This window comes from Acanthochromis polyacanthus, chromosome 7, assembly GCF_021347895.1.
Source record: "Acanthochromis polyacanthus isolate Apoly-LR-REF ecotype Palm Island chromosome 7, KAUST_Apoly_ChrSc, whole genome shotgun sequence".
Lineage (NCBI taxonomy): Eukaryota > Metazoa > Chordata > Actinopteri > Pomacentridae > Acanthochromis > Acanthochromis polyacanthus.
The window spans coordinates 26237070-26261957 of NC_067119.1; the positions used below are offsets into that span (position 1 = coordinate 26237070).

The 24888-nt window shown below is 43.2% G+C and overlaps 1 protein-coding gene across 3 annotated transcripts in view; it reads right to left on the minus strand.

Moving 5' to 3' along the window:
• Window positions 1-24888, minus strand: part of LOC110957978 (tetratricopeptide repeat protein 28-like) — a 183358-nt gene that overhangs the window by 44548 nt on the left and 113922 nt on the right. For all 3 annotated transcript variants that reach the window (XM_051950752.1, XM_051950751.1, XM_051950753.1), the window contains one exon: window positions 24109-24239. In XM_051950752.1, coding sequence (XP_051806712.1) covers window positions 24109-24239 — 131 coding nt within the window. The remainder of the gene's footprint in view (window positions 1-24108; window positions 24240-24888) is intronic.

Sequence of the window (24888 nt, forward strand, 5' to 3'; positions counted from 1 at the left end):
GAGGATAACTAGACCCACCCTGGCAGAGAATTAAATTCGTTGCCGTGGGTTGTCTAGCATGGCTAGGCTAGCTCTCTATCAGTACTCATGAAAGAATCTGCCCAATACCACTGATATATACAATATTGTTATTTCCACATCCAGAAGAATTTAGACAATCTGAAAATTCACCAATTAAAGAACCACTATGTATGTGCATTTCTTGATCATTTTTGTTTTTCTCATCATATTTCTCTGTCCCTTTTGCTGCCGTAACAATGCAAATTTCCCCACTGTGGGATTAATAAAGGCTCCTATTATTACATCTATGTGATATGATTAACGTCGGAATAAAAAAGTGGCAAATTCATCGAATGAATGAGAAACAAGCAACAAGAAAGATGCATTGGTAGAACACAGCGCAACAACCACACACCATTAAAAGGTTTTTTATTTGATTACTCAGCTAATTAGAACATGTCAGAAAATTGCGAAAAATGCCCACCACATATTTCAAACACATTCTTCAAATTGCTTGTTGTGACTGACCAACTGTCAGCGATATCAAATTAATTCAATGTAGTGCTGTATAAAACTTGATTTCTAAAAGCTAGAAGCAGCTCGTCAATGTCATTTTGTGCTCGATAAAAGCTCCGTACGGTGGGTATTGAGTGCAGACCACCGTTTAAACAAACAAGCCACTGTGATACCAATCACTTCAAAAAGACGAATCTTGAGTGAAGGCGCTTTTCAAACACCACACACACACTGAGCCGTGGTGTATTCCACTTGCACACACACGCACACACGAACAGCTGTCTAATTAAAAGGCAGTGCAGAGGGAAGGTGAGGAGGACCATGCACCAGTGTTTCCCTTAACGAGCTGGGCTCAGCAACAGGAGCTGGCTGGCAGCGAACAGAACCACACACTGGAGGGAGCGAGGAGCTGGGGGGGCAGAGTGGGAGGAAGAGGGGGGGGGCAGAGTGGGAGGAAGGGCGGGGGGAGATAAAAGGCTACGGGAGAGATTGTGTTTGAAAGATGAGAGGAGAGAATGCTGGAGACATCCCCAGGGCGAGGATGTCTTTAGATCTGAATTCACCTGCAGAAATGCATTTCAACAAAAAAAGGAAACATCTCAACTGTAATAAACTCAAACGCAACAGACCAGGCACTGATGCTCTCAAAGAAACTTGAACGGTGCTTCCTCTGGGCGCATGTTGTTCCGTGTTGTGCATCGCATGTGCGAAAAAAAAAACGCGCGTGCGGGAATAAATGAGGAAGAGAAGAAGGAGTATACAGGAGGCATGCTGGTGATGTCAGTGTGAGGGCTGGGGGGCGGGGATGGGCACGATAAAATATTCAGCTGGTTTTATGGGTGTACACTCCATTTTCTTCCCTCGCTCGGTGTTTGCACACAGATATGGATCCTATGGGAGCCACCATTAGATCAGCCAAATGACTGCTTCTCTGCCATATCAAAACCTTCTGCTTTTTTAAGCAGGCAAATGCTGTGCTCTGCCAAGCGAGGGCAGGTACAGCTGTGCCTGATTGCTCTCTTTCACACACACTTGCGAGCAGACATGGACACACACATGCACACACAATTGTGTTTCCATCACTTCGGAGGACATTACAATGAAAGTGAATGATTTCCTGGAGACTTGCTCCAACCCAAACCATACCCACTGCTTGCTTTTTCCAAACCTTTATCGCAACCTTAACCTGAGTCTTCACACTAAAATGTAATCATACGTGAATGTGTCAACAGATTTTTGTCCCCACAACACGAGTAATACATGTATACACACATGGAGGATTTAGTAGTCCACTGTGGCCGATAAACTCACCATCAATTCCAGTTGAATTTGAGGCTGCATCTTCTTTAACTAAATTCTAGACTCCTTTTTCTTCACTTCCAAGTAAAGGCGGACCAATACTGAGTTTTCGGGGCCAACACTGATTTTTTTGGGAGTAAAAAAAATTTAAATATTGATATATTTCACAATATAACTTAATGTGAACACATCAACTGACTCCACACCATTATCTGGGTCAATATACTGTATTTTGTAACATAGTTGACATTTTTGCTGTTTTCAGGCCTAAAATCAACATTTCTTTAATTCTAACCAAACACCACATGGCATTTTTAGAGAAAGATTCTTTGAAATATTATATAGACAATTCAGTAAAATTGAATTTGAAAATAATTTACAAACTTTGCTTTATATTAAATAATTAAGAAAGCCTTGGAATCTTGCCAGTCTTTCTTTCAGGAGGAAATGACATCATGTGGAGCAGGTCATGTGATCTAGAATTAACACACTTCCTTAAGAGATGTTTTCGTAATGGGTAACTTAGTTGAAAGTGATACAATTAGTTATTGCCAAAGAAAGAAATACCTGTCATGATTATTTCAACTTAATAAAAAGAACCCAATCAAAACAATTTTTGAATAAACTCATTTTATTATTGTTTAGCTAAATAGAAGCTGGTGGATATTAAATTGGGACGTTATTTAGTTGACATCTTAGTGACATCCAGTCCTTTTTTATTAATAAGTGACTATTTCCATAATAAATAATTACAGAATTTGTAAAGACACAATCAAAATAAACACAGAAACACTTGTTTTTTTTTGTTTTTTTTTTACTTTTAAGAAAAATGCATGCAAGATATATTCCATGAACTTCAATAGATGGGCAAACCATACACAGATACTGACAGAGCTGTAATAAGCCAACTGATACATCAGCCGGACTACATTTCCAAGTTTTGAAACAATTTTTATGAAAGCCATAACTCTATTTTTCCCATAATTATTAATCCATGAAAGGCAAGCAGCACTCTTTACACTACTGTATACAGCGGATTTAAAAAAGACTACTTATGAAAAAGGCTCTTTGTATGGGTAAGATGAAAACAAACACAGACACCATAATTTACCTGGTTGTGAACCAATTTCTTTAATCAATAATCAGAGTTAATCGGATCTATTAACGATGATGAGATACCAGTGGAGCCACTTGTTTTTCTATGACCTGGGTAACCTCCGGCTTGTAGATAAACGACGCCAGAGGGCCTGCAGCTTGATAATTCCTTTAGCCTTTGCAGAACACGTCCACAAAGGATTGATTGTCACTAAAGGTCAAGCCACGGGTAAAGGCGGCGGTTACAGCCACGACGCTGTCTGTCAGACTGTCTGCTATGGTCACACGCTCACCTCACACAACTACATGCACTGTACTTTGAAAAACAAGCATACAGACACTAATATCCATGTGGCGTCACATGAAGCCGGCTAATGATACTGTCGAGCCACGGTGCAGGCGATGTTTTGGTGTGGGATGTCTGTGCACTGGTTATTCCAGATGCCCAGTATACATCCGCTCACACAAACATACAAATACATCAGATGTATCCCTGAGCTCTGTGGGCTGCTTCTCTCTGTGCGTGTTTGGACTTCTGTGTGTTGTTGCACTTGCGTGTGAGAACATCCATCCTCTCGTATGCGCTCGTGTGTTTGTTTGAGGCTATATCGCGCAGGTTGGTGGCAAACAGACGCCGAAGGAAGCAACACAAGAGGCGCAGAATAAAATTGGACTTGACAGTCTCCATCGGTGTTGGTGGAAAATTTGACTGTTCCCTTTAAGTGGTGTGGGGGTTTGATATTTCCAGCTCCCTCTCTCTGACAATACGCTAGGCAAAACAAGGTTTACAGAAGTGGCCAAATGTTAAGTGAGGAAAAGATAGATAGGGCTGCATGGTAACTGAGCTTCCCAGCCCCCACAGCCCCTTCCTCAGAGTGCCTGCCCCTTGTGACAGGATGTCAGCATTGTTCAAATGCATAAACAGCCCTTCTGCCTTCTGATACAAACACGTGAATCTGAAGTCTGGTAGAGGAGGAAATTGAAGAGGTGGCACACAAGGGAAGCAGGGCACTGTGAATGAATCTTAATGTCCTCTAAATCAGAGCGAAGCCTTGAAGGGTTGCATGGCACTGCTGTTTATTTCTGTACTAAAGTCAAATCTCCACAGGCATAGCTGTGTGATGCCTGCTGGTGTAGGGAATCAATTCTTGAGAGACCTTGTGGTGACAGAAGGGGAAATCACAGAGGTGTTTGAAAGTCATTCCTGGAGGGGTTTAAGGTAAACATCAAGGTTTGCCACTTTGCAATGCCTCAAGCGATGGACAACCGAGAGAGAGAGATGCATAATGCTCTATAGAGTGGATAATTCCGTCTTTGAATGCTAATAGGGGAGGGGAGGAGAGTGCGGTTAGAAAAGACTGTACTGATTCAAATCACATGACCCGTTGGCAGCAAAAATCTTTTGCAACACGGCAATAAAATTACAGCAATCTGAAGATAATGCAGGTGGGACGAGCAACACGCTAAGACTCTGAAGTTAGATTACGAGGGATGGAACATCTGATGATACAACGTCATTTTCAAAGTCTATCCATTAAAAGCTAATTAGCTGTTGTTATGGTTTCCTGCTGGGTCTGAGGACACAGTGCCAAATATAGAATAGCTTGTAGGCCCCCGCTTACATCTGAGAGCATTCAGCAGGATGCTAGGCAGCCAATCCAAGGACGCACTAGCTGAGGGTTATTCAAGGGCGTTTCGGAGGCCTAGGGATGGGAGGTGTCCCCGTCAGCCCACACAGCTGGACAAATCAGGCTTGACGTACGGGACTGCATTAGTTCAATCTTTTTAATGGTACACCAAAAAAAGATTCCATTTACTTGGTAGGAGAGGAGAGGAGAGGAGAGGAGAGGAGAGGAGAGGAGAGGAGAGGAGAGGAGAGGAGAGGAGAGGAGAGGAGAGGAGAGGAGAGGAGAGGAGAGGAGAGGAGAGGAGAGGACACAGGTTAAAGTCTGAGGACCCGGATCAATATGAGCTGGCCGCAGTTGTTGCCTGGAGCAGCCTGACACAATGACTGAAATGAAGAGTGACAACCAAACGTCCAGACTCTCAGCACCTCACAGTTCTGTTTGAGAAGGGAGACGGAGCTTTTGTGCTTCTCTCCACTAATCCATCGGCAACAGCAAGAAATTCAAGTCTAATGGGTTTAGACCACATAAGATTTCTGTGAAATAGAAAGACACGTGGCTTCTTTGGATCTTTTTTTCGTTGTTTTTGAGTGTGTTTTGCTTTTGTGGTATAAACAAGTGAGGTTCATATACTGACTGTGAATCTAAAGCAGATCAATGCTCAAAGTAGAGCAAAAAAAGCTGCTAAGTAGGCTAAAAACACGGTTTGTACTCGAGCCCATCAATTTTATTGTCCGAAATTGGCCCATTACAGATATATTGTATATATATTGGGAGGACTTTAGTTTAACAGAACATAATACAGAAAGTGTTGCTTGAAGAAATTTAGATAACGTGTCATCACATAGTTTGTCACGCATAGAGCCTCGATATGTTTACAATAGCCTGCACTGTCTGCAGCACATGCACACTCAAGTGATGTCTTTGTGGTAAGCAGTGAACTAACTTGTGAAATACACTGCTGCATAGTTAATAAATAATAACCTATTCATTTTCTCTTTTCAGTAGAACTCAAATAAAACCCTGTCTCCGAAATTTGCACTTCCTACGATCTAAAATTGGCATCAGCAGTCGGCCCAAAAACCCAGTTTTGGTCGAGCTCAAGTCTGGGGTTATGAATATCACTGCACATCTTCAGAATGGCTTATTCCCTCTGGTGTCTTAATGTAAACTGGGCAAATGCGTGTTTAGAGATACCCCTAACAGCTTTTGTACTCTACCTGCGAAAAGGAATAATCTCATTTCTATCAAGAAACTTAAACAGACACTGTCTAAACCAAGATAATCAGTGATTTTTATATGAATAGTGAAACAGGTGAGAGTGTTCAAGGCAGCGATGTCAGTGAACAAACAAAGCTTTTTAGCTTTTATTTTCTCACAAATTCTGTTCTCATCAATCCTGTTTCCACCAGCAGTAGGCAGATGCTTTCACGGAAAAAGCTCTGATAAACCCACTGTGCACTACCTGCCCAACGGGACAAATAAAGTTGGCAACTAGCCAGTGAATAAACTGGAGAATCTAGCAGCTAATGAGCCACGCATGCTTTTAAGGAACTAGTGGTGACCATGACACAGAGCGAACTTTCATTTGGACTTTCATTTGTCAGGTAGCCATACACACAAATGAATGCTAATATATACACACACACACACACACACACACACACACACACACACACACACACACACACACACACACACACACACACACACAACCAGTCAAAAGTTTGGACACACCTTCTCATTCAGCGGGTTTTATTGAATTATTTTCTACATTGCTGATTAATACTGAAGATTACCACTTGTTTGTTTACAGCATAATTCCAGATGTATTCTCTCTCATAGTTTTGATGTCTTCAGTATTGATCTACAATGTATAAAATAAAATAAAACCCACTGAATGAGAAGGTGTATCCAAACTTGTGACTGGTACTGTATATGCATAATATAACATATACATTAGTGTTTTCAGCTTCATCCTGTGCCCTCTAGAGGCCCAAAATTTATTTCAGGATGCTTGGCTTAAGTCAACAATGCATCACTAATGAAAGTTAAATGTGATAAAATAGGAAATAGAAACACCATGTGTGGTGAAACAATATTATTTTCAAAGTTGCTCTCAATAAATCAAGAACACAGTATAAAAAAATATCATTTGTGCCCCAAAAGCTGCAGTGGAATTTTACTTTGTTTCTTCAGTACAATAAAGAAATGCCTACAGCTGTGGAAAAAAACACACAATTCTATCAAAACAACCTCTAACCTCTCATTTGTAAGTGAAATAGGCTCAATCATCCCTTAGACTGACTCTTGTCATCATGTTCTGAAGTGTTGGGCAAAAAAATCCGCAAAGACGTGCAGCTGAGAGTGAAAGGACCATGTTCTACCCCCAGCACACAGACCATTTAAATCCCTTCCTCCCTCTGTGCTTTTATTCCCCAAATGTAATTACAAGCCTGGTGAGGGTGGCTACCGTGGCCTGGGCAGCCTGCAGAACACACCATCAACACCAACACTCGGTGGGATCAAAAGACGGGGCTTTCCCTCCAAAGCACCTTCGCACCTCACTGCTCCATAGACTGTGGCTCCTCTGAGCTCTACCAGACTAACCTCATGCTTTCAGCACTGCTGGCTTCTTTGCTTTAGCTGCAGGTGGACAGAACTGGTTTGCCCGATAAAGACTAAAAAGAGGATTTTAGCACTGGCCTGTATTATACATCCAGAAACATATTATGCACATATGCACACATGTTCTCTGAAACATGTCTGCACACACTACCTCCCACTGTGGCAAAGATTTAAGACAATGAGAATTTTAAGCTCCCTTAGTGCAACATGATGGAAAATAAACCCCAGGAACATTCCATTCCATGTCCCATATGAGACCCATCTGCCTCCTGGGGGGACAGCATGTCTATTCTGAATGTGTGTATGTGTGTGTAAAGGCACAAGGATCTAAATCAGAATCACCTAATTAGTTTCCTTAAGTCCACAGTTTCCCAGGACGGTACAGCAGAGCTCCACTGATGCCATCCATTTGAAGGTAATGTGGGCTAGTCAGAGTCAGGCTGACAGATAGGAAAAAGATGATGGCAGATGCAAGATCAAGGGCGTGCCAGGTTGCAGCGTGGGGTGTGGTGAGGATGAGACAGGAAGGGACGATGTGGAAATAATCGCTGCTTTTAAGGCATGTTTTCCGGGAGATGCTGGGCCACCTGCCAGTGATGCCTCCAGCTGTGAGCACACGCCACGGGACTCTGATTGACAGAGAGGGTAAATAGTTGCTAGCAGGGGCCCTGATTGTATCTCTCGCCTCTGGCAGAATAGGAGCCAGAGTGGAAGGGTGATTGGCTTTTGTTACAGCCCTTCAGCCACAAATTAAGTTGGCATCTCAGCCGAGTCACCAGAGATGCACGTTTGCTTAGAGCTGATTTCTGCTCCAACAACCCGCCCTGTGCCCACAAAAAAAACAAACAAAAAAACCCAACACACAAACACACATCTGTCTGCACTACTTTAACATAAGCCTTCTGAGAAAAAAAAAAAAAAAACAGCAACAAATCCTAATGGAGAAAGATACATGGAGGGAATTTCAAGGAAAAGGGGTGTTCAGGGAATAAGAAGGCAGAGCTGGAAAGAGACAGAGAGCAGAGAGGAATATGTTTACCAAACACTCTGCAGGGACCGTGTTGGAATTTGAAGGCCTGATTTTTCTGGAATGCCAGTGGTGTTCAGGTCACGCAATGTAAGAAGGAGGATTTACCAGCGTAGGAGGAATACTTGGCTCCCTTTAATTCCCCCCGCTGAGGACAAGCTGCGACTGAAAGAAGGTGGTCCAGGTGGGGGAATCTTTGTATGCTGAGCAAGAGTTGAGTGTCAGCTGACTCAAAGCAAACACACAAGCAGCAGTCGAGTCCCTCCAGTCGAGAGCGAGAATGATAGGGAAAACACCAATGCGGCTTCAAACAAAGTGGATTTTTTTTTGTCTGTGTTAGATTGGCCACTTCACACTGGAGTGATGGAGCAATCACAGACCACTTCAGCGCTGCCGTTTAGTGACAGGACGTAGGTTTCACAGTCATAACATGTTCCTAACGGTTGCTTAACAAAGGCAAGCTGCCTGGGACACAGGAGAAAGGGAGAAGGGAAGAGGCGGAAATGAAAAAGGAGGGGTGGGGCGGAGGAGGGGGTTAGAAATACAGCTGAGCCAACACCAACAACTATTACATGACTCATCCCACATCTGCAGCAACAAATGGCCTGGACCTAGACGAAGGTGGACTGTAACCAGAGCCTCACACGAGTCCTGTGTGCTGTACAGCCAATGGACACGCAGCTATGTGTAGGACGACTGTTTACATGATACTTCCCCTATATTACACTGCTGTTAGACCTATCAAATAAGGCCCTGACAGCTTTCTCTTTTACTTTTCTTTCTGTTTTAAGCTAAATAACAGCAAACTGGTTTCATGACACACTGATCCTAGAGCTAGGCGGCCATATACGCTCACTAAATAACTTGTTTAGGACACAACAAACCTTATGTCAAAGCATGTCTCAATAGGTACATCTCCCATGATGATATGAGAGGATGAACTACCCTTTCAGTCATGAAAAGAGAAAGTGAGAATGATTGCAGGAGCAGCAATTCAGGAAATCTGTTCTTTCTCCACTTCAGTTTTGCTGTCACCTAATAACAGCAATGTCAAGTTGATGTGGTAGCTTACAGTGCATCTCTCTGTATTCCGTCTGGCTAACCAAGCTGGGCATCTCTCGGTCTGGCGGGCACCCGTTCAAGATATGTATATACAATATATTGCCTTGATGGCACTCCTCATGACTGCAAATGCTTTTAAAGCCTGATGATGAGATGAGATGATTGTAAAGGAACTACCGAGGTGTCCTATGTGACTGTGTGGGGATGGCAATCGGTTTACGTGGCTCATGGGTCAGGTGGGAGAGCCTCTTAGCAGAATAAGAGCCCCAGGGAGGTTAAGGACCGGCTTTGACTGAACCAGACATAAAATCTGATTTGTTCACTGTCCATTGTTCAGTGTCTGTCTAACAATGCATTAGTGCACAGTCTATATATACGGCATGCAATAAACAAGAAGAGTGCACGCTAGAGACAAGCCCATACAAAACTCATCATCTTTCGAAACGTGAGATTCCTGCACAGCCCAGATGACAACCATAAAGCATTTTTCTCTTGTGCATCTCCTCCGAGCTGCAGGCACACATGTGCAAACACACAAACTGCACACACATACAAAGACAACAGTGAAAAGGTCCCTTTTGTCTGCTCAACACTGATGAAAAGCTACCCACTGCGAACTTCAATCACATTCGAAAATGAGTTGGAGACATGCTGTAACCCCGACAGTGTCATTAAGCTTGTCAGTCAGTACTGTGAGGTGTGGGGAGGGGGAGACCGCCATCGGCCTTCTACAGTGTGGTTTGCAGGCCTGAACTAGACCCGGAGGTACCAGGAGCCCCTCCTGCGCTGGATCTATGTCTGACACTAGCATAATGAAGCTATATGATTATGGATTCTGCTTTGTGTGTCCATAAACCCCCAAATGTCAAACAGCCAGACAAAGGAATCATGCATATTCTAATGGTGTTCAGGGTAGATGATAACAAACACTATCATGTGAGAAATGATAGCTGAAATCCCATCATATATGTTCCCACGCAGTAAAACCCATGTGGTGCGCACACAGCCACACACACACACACACACAGCCAGAAACACGCACAAAACATGGAGCAAGATAAGCCTCCGCATGCTGTCAGAGGCTGGTGTGTGATTGGCCTCTGTGGAGCCACTGCTTCTCTCATCATTAACTCTTCAGAGGATCACACTACTCTAATCACGCTAAGCCTCTCTGAATGGCGATGAAGTCAGAAACGTGCTCATGCACATATTCACAGATGCCCAACTCATTTACACGCACACACACGCATGTGGCAAACACTTTCTTCATCTCCACAATCAAAAAACATAACACACACAAGCAGCTGTGTGCAGTCTGTAAAAGCAAGTCTGATACCAAACACAATATGAGCCAATTATAGCCAATTTGCAGGCAAATTATAAAACTAAGAATCACTTCTATAGTCAAGGGCGTAATTTCCACTGAGTATGGGAACAACATGTCCTCCCCACTTTTCAACATTCTATTTTTGCAGCCTGAATTTTTTTGGATTTTCAGTTTAATTAACTCGCTAAAATGTCTCAACAGTGTCATCTTAGTGTCGGGCCGCCAGAATTCACTGCATCCCAATCTTTATCACCTATCTGAGTCACCTTGAATTAATACCATGCACTCCTACCTGCACACTTAACAAGCAGCAGAGAGTAATGCATGCAGTCTTTTTTTAACCTGGAGGTTTCTCTCTTGAGCAACATGTCTTATTACTGGAGGTCGTTGGGATTTTGTGAGAGCACCGCTGCAGGTGCTAACTGGGGCTGAAAACCCGCTGCCACTTTGTGCATGCTGTTTGGGTAAAAAAAAAAAAGAAGAAATAAATAAAAACCTGATCCGTGTTTTTATTTGGAGGTAATAAGCTCCTGAGAAGGCAGTGGGAATAGATTTATCAAGAATAACACAACAATCATTAATCATCATCAATAATCAGGTCTCGATCAAGGGGAAGTAAACATGATTTAAGTTGAATTATGTCATCAATAATAAAGTGATTTACACAGCATCTTATGGCAAAAAAAGGCAAAATTGTTCACATCTTTAAAAAAATATATTCCCAGCCCGACTGAAAGGCAGCGTATTTACAGTGACTTATGTTCTGTGATTCAAATTAAACAGAGAAGCTCAGAGAAACCTGCATTAATTCTGTTAGCATCAGCTAGCATATTTCCATATAGCACAGAGCTGCTCTGTGTAGTGTAGCATAGTGTGTTCTGAAAGAAGGGATGCTACAGATCTGTGTCTTTCAATTAACTTAAAATGGCTCATGTTACTGTTAGCAACTGAGCTAATTAGCTAACTGTTCCCATCCCTTTAGGAGGCCAGCATGCTAACATGAAGTGATGCTACAAATGCGTGTTCTTAAAATATCCGTTGAACTCACAAACTGTGTCCACGAACACAAATACACTATCTGTGCATGTCTGTGTGTCTTTGTGTGTCTCAATGGCACCACAAGACAACCGGTCCAACCTGAGATGGTCACACCTTGCCACCAGCAAAAGCCAATGGCTGCAATTAAATCTGATGACAGCACCAGCAATAGTTACTAACTTCTGAAACTGAGTAAGGCTACGATACAATGAACCCGAGCAGTGTTTACCTCTGGGCCCTCTACTGAATATTTTACAACCTTGATTTCATTCAGTTCCTCTCTATATTTAAGACGGCACATTAAAGACTCTCTTTTTTTCTGAGGTTGACGTGCTGCCAGATAAGACCTGTCCTGACTGTTATTTAGAGACCTGAACTGTGTGTGCTGCAAGGTCAAGTTTAAGCAGAACCCGTAGGCCTCCATCCCCTTCTAAGATGGAGTACTTTCATTTCGCTCACTTGGGGCCTCGTATTTTCTCTCCATTTTATTGCTTTCTCTGAGGGCTTTCCACAAAGACACATTCCACCTCCTCATACAGACACAGGGCTCTGGTCCAAGAGACTAGGGGAAGGTCTGGATACTGTGCCACAAGGACAGGAATGCTGACACTGCTCTATAGGGACAAAAGCTAAAGATGAGAGTGGAGAGAGACAAAGTGAGAAAGAGTGCAAATCTCAGTGTATAGGCGTTGTTAGGAGGCTTCAGCCGAGCCAAACTTGAACAGCTATAATCCCTGTCTTTGGCGTGATGTCAGAGATTCTTGCAAAAGACCATTTCCTCACTTTGCAAAAATGCTGTCTCCGACGTCCCAGTGTGTGCCGCAGCTATATATAATGCAAACATCAAACGCTTGTAGCTGCGCTGACCTCTCTCCCCCGAGTGAGACCCCTTGTTCTCTCGTAATACAAAAACCATTCATGGGCAGGTCCGAAACTCCACTGCGCCATCTGAATTTCACCTTATCTCTAAGGACAAGCTCGTCTCTCCTTTACAGATGGCGGAGTGGTGGGGAGTTATCTGGTTCCTATCTTCAACTATACTTTAAAAGATCTTAGAAAGGCAGCGCACAGAAGAAGGGGGCACTTCTTCGCAATGCATCTTCTTTCAGGGATAAATGAAAGGGAAGGAAGAACGAATTATATGACTCTGCCGGAATTAACTTAGAATGGCTTTGTTCTTGTTATTGTTATGTATATTGTATTGGTATTTATTGGGAAAAGGAATCTGGATCTAAACCAAACTATTTGCACATTCACTCAAAGATACAGTACATCATCTCAGGAATAATAAACACATTCCCCATTCATTTGTTTAATTATTTATTGCATACTTTTGAATATATTTTGAGAAAATGTCAGAAACCACTGACAGAAGCCCCATATACTTCTTAAAGGTAGATTCAGAGAGCGCTAACGCCAGTGTCACAAGTTTAGCTGTCACAGTATCACCTTGCGGTACTTCTTAGCCCTCTGAACCCCAAGCAGGTTCTGACCATTTTTTTTGCTTCTTTACTTGCTGTTGACTCATTTTTGCGGTAATATGAAGTCCCACACCTTTCTGGAAACAGTACAACTATGGCAAGAAGCAGAGAGAACTTTTTGTTTTGTGCAGAGACACAGCTACAATGCCAGAAATCATAAAAACAATGGAAAAAACCTGAGATCAAAATGTAACAGGTTTCCAAGTGCCCACAGGTGTTACTAAAACTGGAAGAAAATGGTGACTCTACACACTATACATATTAAACTAATTTTTCGCGGACGTTACCGGGCGGAAAGAATATGTGGCGTTACTGTCTTCCCTCCGCTTTCAGCACACATCGGCACATATCAGCTCATCCCGTCCTGTGATGACATAAAAATGTACACATATGTCTATGAAATACACACATATGTCTATGTGATCACCCCTTCCTCCCCCCCACACGAACATATTCGGAGCTCGTCTCTTCCCTTCGCCTTCGGCCCACTTCGGCTCATCCCGTCATGTTCGGCTCATCTCGGCTCCTCCATTCGTGTTTCTTACCATCACCCGAATGGCCGGGTGGCTGCCAACTCTGACGTCACGCTTCACTCCGTTGCATAAACACATGCTGAAGACCTCCGCTGTTTGGGAATTCTTCAGTTTAAGTCAAGACAAAACGAAGGCAAAATTTGGACCCAGGAGACCAGACGAACGGATCCGAATATTTGGGCCGTCTCCGCCACAAGCCTGAATATTCGGAGGCCAGAAACCACTATTTGGGCCAGCCCTACAGACATGTAGATTAAAGTGACTGTGTCTTGATTTCTGGCTTAGATTTGGGATAGATATCTGAGATAGCTTGGATAGATTTCTGATTGAATGGCCTGTCACAAGGACCATTGGAAAGTTGAAACTCCTACAGGTCTTCCTGTTTATACAGTTTTTGGTTGTAATAAATGATGCAATTTTGGCCACTGTTCAAAGAAAACGTTCTGTTTAATTCCACTGATGGGATTTGTGGTTCAGAGGGTTAAAACAGACAGTAGTAAAAAGACTGTCAAGAGTGCAGAAGAGGGAGTAACAAATGAATCCTCTGCTACAACAATCACTCCCTAAGTCTTAGTGTTTCCTTCGACTAGTTTTATCTTTCATCTTGCATGTGTCAGTGGTTTTATCAGGGTACTGACAACTGATTGCTGCAGGTATTTGAATTTATGCATAAACAACAATCACTTCAACAACTGCACCGACTAATCAGAGCCAGTAATTGCTCCAATGAGTTCGGCTGAGCCATCGCCCAGAGGGGACTGTTGGTCTACACCCACAGCTGTGACTAACCTCCGACCTCAACTCTTAATCACCAATTAGCATGCAGCCTTTTCTGCATATTGACGTAAGGCGAATGGTATCAGCTTGGAATGCCTATTAAAACAAGCTGAAAACAAACAACCTACAACATCAACAAAATCCTAAGTTAAATGCCTGCTCCAAGGACATCTTCTAAATGCAAATGTACTCAGAACTGTTGATGCAAGCTCGTGTGTTGGTAGAGGGCAGTTGCGGTGGGAGATGCCTTGGATTTGTAGCTCTCCCCTGTCACAACAATGTCTTTTTACCACAGAGCAGCTGACATGATTCATGAGCCAGAGGACTTGATGTGGTGTTGGTGTGGCGGCCAGATAAAATCCCCTCAGTCCACTAATATAGGTTTCTGTGTTGGTCTGTGCTTTACAAGTTACTGTAGCTAAGGAGCCATTTCACGCTGCTGAGCTAGAAATAGGTCTTACTGTAGCTAAATCAGCCCAGTCCACCCCTCCCCAACCCTTGTCACTGTAGACAGTAGTACAGAGTACACACATCATTTTACACACACGCTCAATAAACACATACACACATTCCTGCTCTGCCTGTTTTTTACCTTTTCTCTCTCTCCTTATTTCTTCCTTTCCTTCATAACTACCTCCAGGGCCCTCCCCTCTCTCTCCTTGTGCCCCCACCTTTTTCCAAGCACCTCTTTTTCCTCTGCTCCTTCTCCTTCATTAAAATGGACTTCCTAAAGCCTCCATTCGTCTTGCTGACAGCTCCACTATCGATCGGGCTGAGAAAGGGATGCAGTTCCAGAGCTTTAAATGGCTCTCTGGCCAGCCTGTTTGAGGGCTGGGCCGGACTAAGGCCGGAGGGTAGGAGGAGGAGGGAGTGCCAGGTTTAACTGGGAGGTCTGTCTCGAGTATGGACCCTGATGCATTTTTGGTCAACAGTGAAAAACACTCAGACTTCCCCGACGGCACTGATCGGGAATCACATGAAAAAATGACTCACCCACTCTGTAATAAGGATTACGCTGATGCGATAAGATAATGAATTAATCACACGGACTGAAAGGCAACACATTATCCAGCCTCTCTGGACCACTTGCAAGCTCTCCAGAAAGCGAGCACTGCAGTGGGACCACTCAAAATACTGGCAAGTGGGAGGGGGGTGTTTCAGTTGGCTACACTGACATGCACTTCAATCAAAGCATGTGAACCAACGTTCCGCTGGCTGGCACCTTTAATCGGGCTCCATCCCTTATCGTTACCCATTATCTATAGAAGATGAGTTGGCACATTCCGTCTTCATCCCTCTTGCCATGTGACATCAAATCCCCCGGCCAAGATTAATGATCAGACATTTGCTTTTCCCAATGATTAAAATTTCTATGGCGGTGTCCTGTGGCGCAGCAGAAACCCCAAGAAGCACGATGGATCCTGTCCTCCCTCTGATGAGCTCTATCTACGTGTCTGTTGGCTGTCATCTATAATCATATAGTGCATCACAACAGCGTACCAGGACACAAAGGAGCCTCATGTGACCATGTCACTCCCTATTTGTTATCTAATCTGTCCCTCTGTATTGCCATTGATTGGAGGTGCAAGAGAGAAAAGATAGACAAGGTGTAATATTCAAGATAAATTACTCAATTTCCCAACTCTGAGCAGTTCAATCCTCACAAGGCACTGCAGTGTTTAGATTAAGGTCTTGTTAGAGTAGCATTACCAGCAGGGCTTGTGATGCTTGTGTATTGATGCTTTAATCAGTAAATCAAGGAGCCCGTATATCATTCAGCTTTGCAGAGTCAATTTAAAACGTCAAGCCCATGATGGCAAATAATCCTTTAGGAGCAGATTCTGTCTACTCTTTCTAAAGGCAACTCTCCCGCAAAATATGGTGGCATGGCCTGCGATTCTGCAAAATGAAGAAAGAATAAGACAAACGGGGTTTCAGAGGAGGGAAAAAATTAGATGTCGAGAATGGGAAAAGAGGTGTGTGGAATTGGTGAAATGGAAGAAGGAAAAAAGAAAGGAAGTGGAGGTGATGCAGAAGGGTGGAGGAAAGGAGAAATAGAGCATGGGGCGCCAAGGAAGGAGGGAGGGAGGAGGCGGCAGAGAGCAGTAGTCGATACAGCGGCAGTCATTCATCTCTCTGACAGCCTTCCAAATGCTCCACTGGGGGAGACACAAAGCTGCGTCACCTCGAATGCAGCAAATGCACAGCACAAACACACACCTTTGCATACATGTGCATACACACACAGAGGAAAATGCACGTCTATGAACCTTGACTCTGGTGTGCACTAACACAAAGAGCTCTATATTCTGGGTCAGTAGCGTGTTGTGTCAGTCAGTGCAGGCAACATCACACTGCAAGCTGGACAAATCTCAACAGCAGGTCAAACCTAGACGGGGTGAAAAACCGTCTCAGATTTGCCTCACATTTTACAATCCTACATTCTTCTGAGAAATGTGTTTAATATTAGCTTAAGCTGAAATGTTCCAAGACAAACAGGCTCATGAACAGGACATGACACGTGCGCATGACACTGGAATATGGGAACGCAGATGTGTGCTCCCATTAATGCACACATACACACACGCAAACACATTCACACAGTCCTCGTTCCCCACTTCTGGTCATGGCCCATTGGCTGATGCCTCCCGTCCATCTCTCATGATTCATGGCTAAGCGAGCTGCTGTAAAGCAGTTCTGAACCAGTGGGCCGAGGAGAGCCTGTGTGTCATTAAGGCACAGCAGGCTGGACATGCTGGGAGACTCTGGTCGGCTCTGTGCCTCTGTCTAGCAGGAAGTGAGGAAGCAGGTACTTCTGTACGTGGTAGTACTGCTCATAGTGGTTTTAAGAGAAAAGGCGTATCAACAGCTGAGTGCACTCACAAACTACCTTGCTTTATGAAGTGTGCAGAGGGAGCAGGAAAAGTGTTGCCTTTTATTTAGCTGGACACCCATCTCTTCCTGCCCCCACCCATCATTTCAGCTAAATTAGCCCCTCTAATCATCCCCAAATCCTCCTTCTTAATCAGCAAAGCAGCGGACGCTAAAGAAAAGAGACAAGGGTGCCAAGTTCCCCCCTTCTGCCATCGTCTATTAGTACGGGCCCCTAGAAAGGCGGTGGAGGCACACGTCCATTCACTAATGACTCTTTAATGATCCCCTCCTCTGCTAGAGTGCTGACAAACACTGACAAACCCTGACCCTGACAAGAGGAACACCCACACTTAGCCCTCAACCTCAACCCTTATTTAGAGGCTCATCTCACAGGCCTCAGTTGCATTATACCAGCTGGGGTCCGGCAGGATGCATACAGCCCCCAAACAAGCAGCAAGATAAACACCCGTGACGAAATAGTTCGTGTCACTTTCAGGGTGAGGGGCAAAGTTTGAGCAAATTCCTCGCAGCAGATGGAGTGCAAGAGAAAAAGAGCTTAGATAAATAAACCCGGGAGTTGAAAAAGAGAATGGTGGTAAGAGACAAAGTAGAACTGCGGAGGCTATGGAAAAAAACATTGTTTGTATCCGCCTTGCTTTTCCCTGATTGTGATTTCCATTTCAGCTCGGGGTTGGGGGAGTCGGCGGCAGAGACTCTTTTTAACATCACACAAGTCATAATTACAGAGTGCACCACTGCCAACCCGCCTCAGTTTCTCCTAAATACTCACACCCCAAATTAGGGGTTACCTCCTTCTAGTTAAACCTACTATTTAAGAAGAAAACGTCACAGACAAACAGAGGGGACGAGAGAGGGAGCACAGAGAGGAATAACCTAGTTTAACAGCTTTGTTTCGCAATGACAGAGAAGGCCTTTGTTAAATATGGTTACTGGCAGGCCTCGGATAAAGCCAGGTGTGGAAACTGGGACAAAAACAAAAGTTGGAAAAGACACACGCAGCTAGGAAGACTAGCGAGTGAGTTTATGTTCTATCTGCAGTATATATGACAGCTGAAAATCTGCTTAGGATATTTCCAAAAGTCAGCGAGCTAAAGAAAAACACTAACTTCACGCTAGCCAATGACCTCACTGGTTTGGACCGCAGCTCCCAGTCCCAGTCGTGGATGACAGAGCACTCACTCTTTGAGCCTTTCCCCAGCTCGGCCTCCTTTTCTGTTTTGTTTTCTTTCTTTTTTTCCCCCAGTTCTTCGTCTTTACAGTGTCCCGCTCAGATTCCGAGTGATCTGTTAGTGTCTACTGGTCAGCTACAGGAGAGACGCCAACAGTTTTGCAAGACTTCTTTGCTGCTCTGTGCCATAAAGAGCCACAAAGATTTCCCCCAGTTATTAAAGATGAAAAGAGAATATATGCATGGCGTCTTTACTGATATAACAGGACTCTAAACTGCCTCTTGATTTATAGAGAACATTCATGTGGGATCCCTGCTTTTTGTCTCTCTCGTCCCTTTCACAGACGGACCACTGTTCTCCCTGAAGCACAGACTAGTAGCTGTTGGGTAAACTAAAGCTTTATGCTACACTAATAATTGCTGTTAGTTGCGGTATAAAGCTCCTTTCAGACATGCACTGCTTTCCATTAATCTGACAACAACTTAATGTGCGGCTTCATGTCTGACTGAGCACCCTGCTGTTTTTTCTGCAAAAGTTGCAACAGCAATCCTACCAGGATAGACACAGTAATAGTTCTGTGTCACTTTCAACTAAATCTGAACCACACATTAACAGACAGACACACGCACGCACACACATACACACACACACACACACACACAAACGGCACTTTAAAGCGTGTGAGGTGATTTGAGGAAGATTTTTCCAGCATTTCAACACCAATATTTGTCCAAAAACATCACACAGAGCACCAAAGACAAAATCACAAAGCACATTTCGCATTCACTTTGCTCTACAATTTCACATCTATTAGCTACAAAGTGAAATGTCCAAAAAAAATAAAACTTCCCTGTGATGAAAGGTGAAGACCCGAACAGGTCAGAATAACGAGACTCACCAATAATTCATCTGTTTATGTTTGCTTGTTGTTGTTTAGGAGAACAGGAGCTCCCAGCTGTTTGTAGGAGTGTTTCCTCTGAGTTGTTTAGATAGCTGCAGCGTCAGACAGGATCCATATGAACGTGTCCAGAGAGATTTGCATGTATATTACACAGTCACACTGTTTAATTTTCTGCACATCAGACCATGGAGCTGTCTCACACACAGTCATAGTATATGAGCTGCAGGTTAATCATGTGTTGCACAGCAGAAACCCAAGTTCTGAGCTCCATCTCAGATGTTGGGATATGTTTATTTTACAGCTGGTAAAGTATTTATTAGAATATTGTCACATATGTAAAGCAAAATTATAAGAAAACTGGGCTACTAGTTATATAGGCAGTTTAAAAAGTCTGCTATTAGCTTATATTTAGTCTTATTTATTGGTGCAAAATTAGGCATTGTTCCATGCTTGATGTTCTGTCCAGTCTTACGTGAATAACAAAAATTGCTTACCATAGCTCTCTCGGACACTGAGGCGCTTTTGTATGAATGAAACCAGAAGGAACATTAATGGAAAAGTGATCTATGTCTGAAAACAGAATGGCACTACTTTAACAGCCAGCAGTGTTGCATACCCAAAGTCTGAAAAGTGCTTAACTATCAGCAATGCAAACACTACATTTCCACCCTTATGGGATTAGGAGATAACCATCAGTTTATAACAACTGCATCTTATTTTGTGGGGTTTCTCGTGGGTATAACATTGTGCTCACTAATGTAATTTCTGAGATATGGAAACATGGTGGCAATGCTACAGGGAAGTCCATAAACACAAGCTGTCAAATGATCTGTTGGGTGTCAATCTCAAGTCAGAAAAATTGTCTAAACTACCTTATCTGAAGGGGAAACAAGTAACCAAACCTTAATGTAATAAAACGCTATAATTCTTCACTGCACAGGGAAATGCATTCCTATACCATCCTGATCAAACATAAGAATGGTGTAGGTCCAAGTTGAATTTGACCTTTTGTTCTCTTTCATAATTTGTATGATCACAGAGCTACTTGACTAGTCTTTAATGATGTCACCACATGCCCAGATGTCAGCAATTAACTTGATGACTGCAATCTTATTATAATCCGTAGCGCATAACGGCTTAAAAACTACAAAAACAAGATTTCCAATAACCTGAATTTGCTTATAAAAGTGGCATTATTAATAGCTGATGCTGGAGAGTTCTGCCATAAATTCAACTTTATGAAGCTTCCACAGTTTCAGTTTTTGTTGGTGTTGTAAAAGCGGTTATGATCGTACTTTATGTTTATTATTGAGGTCATAGTGGCTGGTGCTCTGGACTGCATTACACATGTGTGGGTATGTGTGCCGTCGTACTGACAAATAAAGAAAAGATTTTACAAAAAGCAATCTTAAAAACTTGAAATTTAAACTCATTCAGGACGGAGCACACTAGCGGCGTGCTTTCTACGATAAAAATTAAAGATCGTTTGGAAAGTTTGTTCCAACATTGTTGCCAAAGATCCCACAAAACTCGATGGATTTTAAGTCTGGCTGAGACTGAGCTGGAGAAGTTGACCGTCTAGTTCTTTTCTTGTAAAATTTGGAGTGATTATTTTGCTTCAGCATGAACTCCTGACCAACCACTATATTTTCCTTTAGGACTTGCCTTTTTCTCACTATTCTGACAGCAATATGCATTTTCAGCTGTACTGCCCCGCTACATCACATAGTAACAGTTTTCTCTAGCATTGTCTTCCTGACCTTAACTTATTGTTTTTTTACACCTTACACAGTTTACTGTTTACCTTTGTTCCATTTAACGTTATTCCCCAGATTTTAAATGCTTACACATTCACAAAAACTCTACTAACTTCATAGCATTCATTTAAATGTGTCTGATATCATCTTCCAAGATTTCTACCCTCATGATCAAAACCTTAAGCTTAACAGAATCAAAACCCACATCCAGCGTCATATCAAAGCCACATGGTCCACCAGGTCCTTTTAAAACATCAAACATTCCATCTTATATATAGTTTAATTAAAGTCTCCAGGAAATTCCCTGAAATTGTAATACATTCTTGAGTTGTTTGAATTCACAAATGGTACAAATTCTTGAGGATCACAGAGGTTTGGAAATCAGTGCTACTTTTTCTGCTTCGGTGTCTCCTCAGCCCTCACAGACTGTAGGCCGCTCACTGGAAATCCAGTCAGAAACAACATCCTGTCCCTGGGCCTCTAGGAAGTGACCTCAGCTTCAGAAAGGCCAGATAAAAAGTCCACATCAGGAACAAAAACATCAGGCTGGCTGTAATGAGCTCTCCGCCAGGCCCCAGTGTGTTCTGAGGGAGACCAGGTGGTGTGACACACATATGAATCTGATTAGGGGGCCTTCAGATCAACAACAGGAGACATGGGGCAGTGGGGTGGGCTGCACGGGGCCAATCAGGACGTTTGTGTATGATGCAACTATTAGTGGTGTTCAGTGACCTCCATCAGGCCCCGGAACGCTCTTGTACTCCTGAGTGGTCAATTTGCAATTTGTGAGTTAAGTATGGAGGTGAGGTTTGGGCATTGTTCTCATGTAACAAGCAACGTGTGAGCAGTCTCAGCGGCTGATATTCTGACATACTCGTGTTACTCTACAAAGACTTTAACCATCTGCAACCCAGAAGCCACCGGAGAAAACGCACTGATAATAATGGTGGAGGCTGCAGTGGCGTTCACGGCCCCGTCGTAAATGACAATGATGATGGCTGGGTTTGCTTGACAGATGAGGAAGAGTATCACAAGTGGATCAGACATTTTGATAAGCCTGTTGGGTATCGTTGAGACAGGGATCTGACAAATTATGAGCCAAACAATGCCATCTTGATCGATAAACATCAATAAAGTCATGTAATCCATATGTCTGCCGCCTGGTGATGTCATAATATGCAAATTAGATGAGTGAATTTACTCCCATCATAAACTTTGGGTCATACTGATGATTTTTCTCATTTACAGTTTGCTTTTATCTCTAACCATTTTCAAGGTACAACCTTTTGAAAAAATGATATCAAAACTGAATATTTTATTGAAAAAACTCTGGTGCCTAAAGGGTTAACTACCAATGTGTGACTTTGGTGAAATCGGAAAAAACAACCAAATCTCAGCTTAAGATCAGGATAGTTCATCAAAATCCTGAGATTCTACAGGTTACATTTTTTAAAAAATGCAAAAATTAATCATTTGATCCAACAACTTTGCGTTTGACTTTTTGGTTGAATTGCAGGCCTTGTCTACACAAAGAATAAGTATTTAACATGTAAAAACGCAGACATTAAAACATCTGGAGTATGTAGAGTCACTGCACATGTTGATTCCAAAATTTAATACAATGAATAAACAAACAAAAAAAATCTACTCTTGCTTTTTTCTTTTCTTTTCTGTGTTGTCTGGCAGTATGACAATACAGCACAGAAGGCATATTTGATTTCTCTCCCCTGCTAGCCATGGGGGTGTTGTTTCCAAACAGGTGCAGGACTTTATATTGGTGGTGAGAAAGGATCCCACAATGAGTAAAAAAATGGGAGCAAAAAAACACCTTGAAATTGTTTGGGGTTCTGAGAGTTAAATGTCATTATGTGGAGAAAAACTCTTACAAGTCTGTATATTGAAAGCAGTATTGGGCTTAGTGTACACATACTCGAAAGTTAAAGCTTTTAATTAGGCATTTGGACAGCCAGTCGCTGCCACAGCCAACTACGAGCAGAACAGTCAAACTCTCAGACCAGACACTAAGGACGTTGCATGTGTCCTCTATGTCTCTCACCAACCTCATTAAAAGACAGTGGTTTTTGGCACTTGTGTCTGTAGACTCATAATTATGCTTCTGTACTGCAAATATCCTGAAATTGTACAAGTGAGAGATGTCAAGGGCACTTCTGGCCTCATTCTTGAACAGTTAGTTCCATCCTGGAGCATTGTGCTGCATTTGACTGGACTGTTTAAATGTCTCCTGATATCAGGCAACACAAACAAGCAGACCTGCCGGCCTGGTGGGGAGGATAAGGAATGAAGGGGAAACAGAGGCCATTCTTCTCCTTGTGTGACGGGAATTGTGTTGGAACAAGCACCTGTCACCCTCCAACAATGACCACAGAGGTCGGCCAGCGAGACAGAGAGAAGTGGGAGACGGAGTGAGGAGAGAAAGAGGACACCGAACAGGTAAGAAAAGCGGATCGGTCTAACTCATCTCTCGTTCGCGCTCTTCCTCTCTGCCTCAAACAATTTAATCTCTGTAAATTGCATTCCAAAAACAGGCACATGTCACAGAGCCAGGGCTTTACTGCTTCATATAAACAGCTGCATAATATCTGCATAAATGGTTTGCATTGATAATAAGGTGAACCAGCTGCTAAGGCTATTCCATTGGCCTTTCCTTCAACCGCCACATTCCTTTTCCTCCCCCATCACCTTCATCTGTTCACTGCACCAACTTCACATCCACTTTTTTAAATAGACAAAAAGCAGCAGCATCTCAGTGTCCTTCAGACTCCTTCACATACCCTCTACACAGCCAGAAAAAGAGGAATGCTGGGCACAGCACAATCTCACACCTACAACATGAATAGAGACTCAGAGAGAAAAAAGAAACTTTGTAACCTCAATTCATTGTCCTCTGCAATGACAGTCAGCCTGCCCTGTCCGTCTCTTCACATGGCTGTAAATCAGTCTGAATGTGCGCTTCTTACCTCTCTGTCCTTTAACTTCATGGCCAGAACCAGCTGGTTGCGATGGTTGGTCAGCGCCTCACGGTAATTCCCCTTGGAGAAGAATGCCGAGCCCAGATTTCCATGAGCGCGGCATTCCCCTGTTTGGTCACCTGGAGAGAGGGAAAAAAACCAAAAGAGATGAGAATAGAAACGAAAAGAGTCAACAAACAATATTTACAGCACAGCCTGCAGGATTACAACCCAAGCGGTGTTTATTTCCCATCATCCCGCTGCCACTCTTGAACGGCGATGTGATGAACCACATCTATGCCGCTGACATGCCACTGCACCCTTAAAAGGGAAAGTGGCCGTTCTAAGTTCTCCACAGTAGAGCGGCTTCCCTGACAGCTGGTAGAGTTGATCTCAATGCTCCAGAGGGTGAGAGGGGAAAGCCTTATTATTTCTGCCTGACAGAGAGGCCCCACAGACGGGGCCAAAGTAAAGCGCAAGTCTCCGTGCTCCACCTGAGAACCGCAGCTCCTTATCTCCAGCTGCTCTGCCCAGTCATGTGTCAAAATGTGTGGGGGTGAAAAGAGTGGAGCCAGTCTGTGCTACTCTCTGTTTTCAGGGGTTTTTTTCCCCCAATCCTACCTTCCTACGTTTTTCCTTTCTCTTACCATCTCCCCTCTTCCGATATTACTACCAATACAGCAAATCTATACTTACAGTAAATAGCATCTATTTTTAAAGGAAAGAAACTTGTGCCAACTTGTTGCATAGTTAAAAAATGTTCAATTAGAGTGCAATACTCTAAGAGAT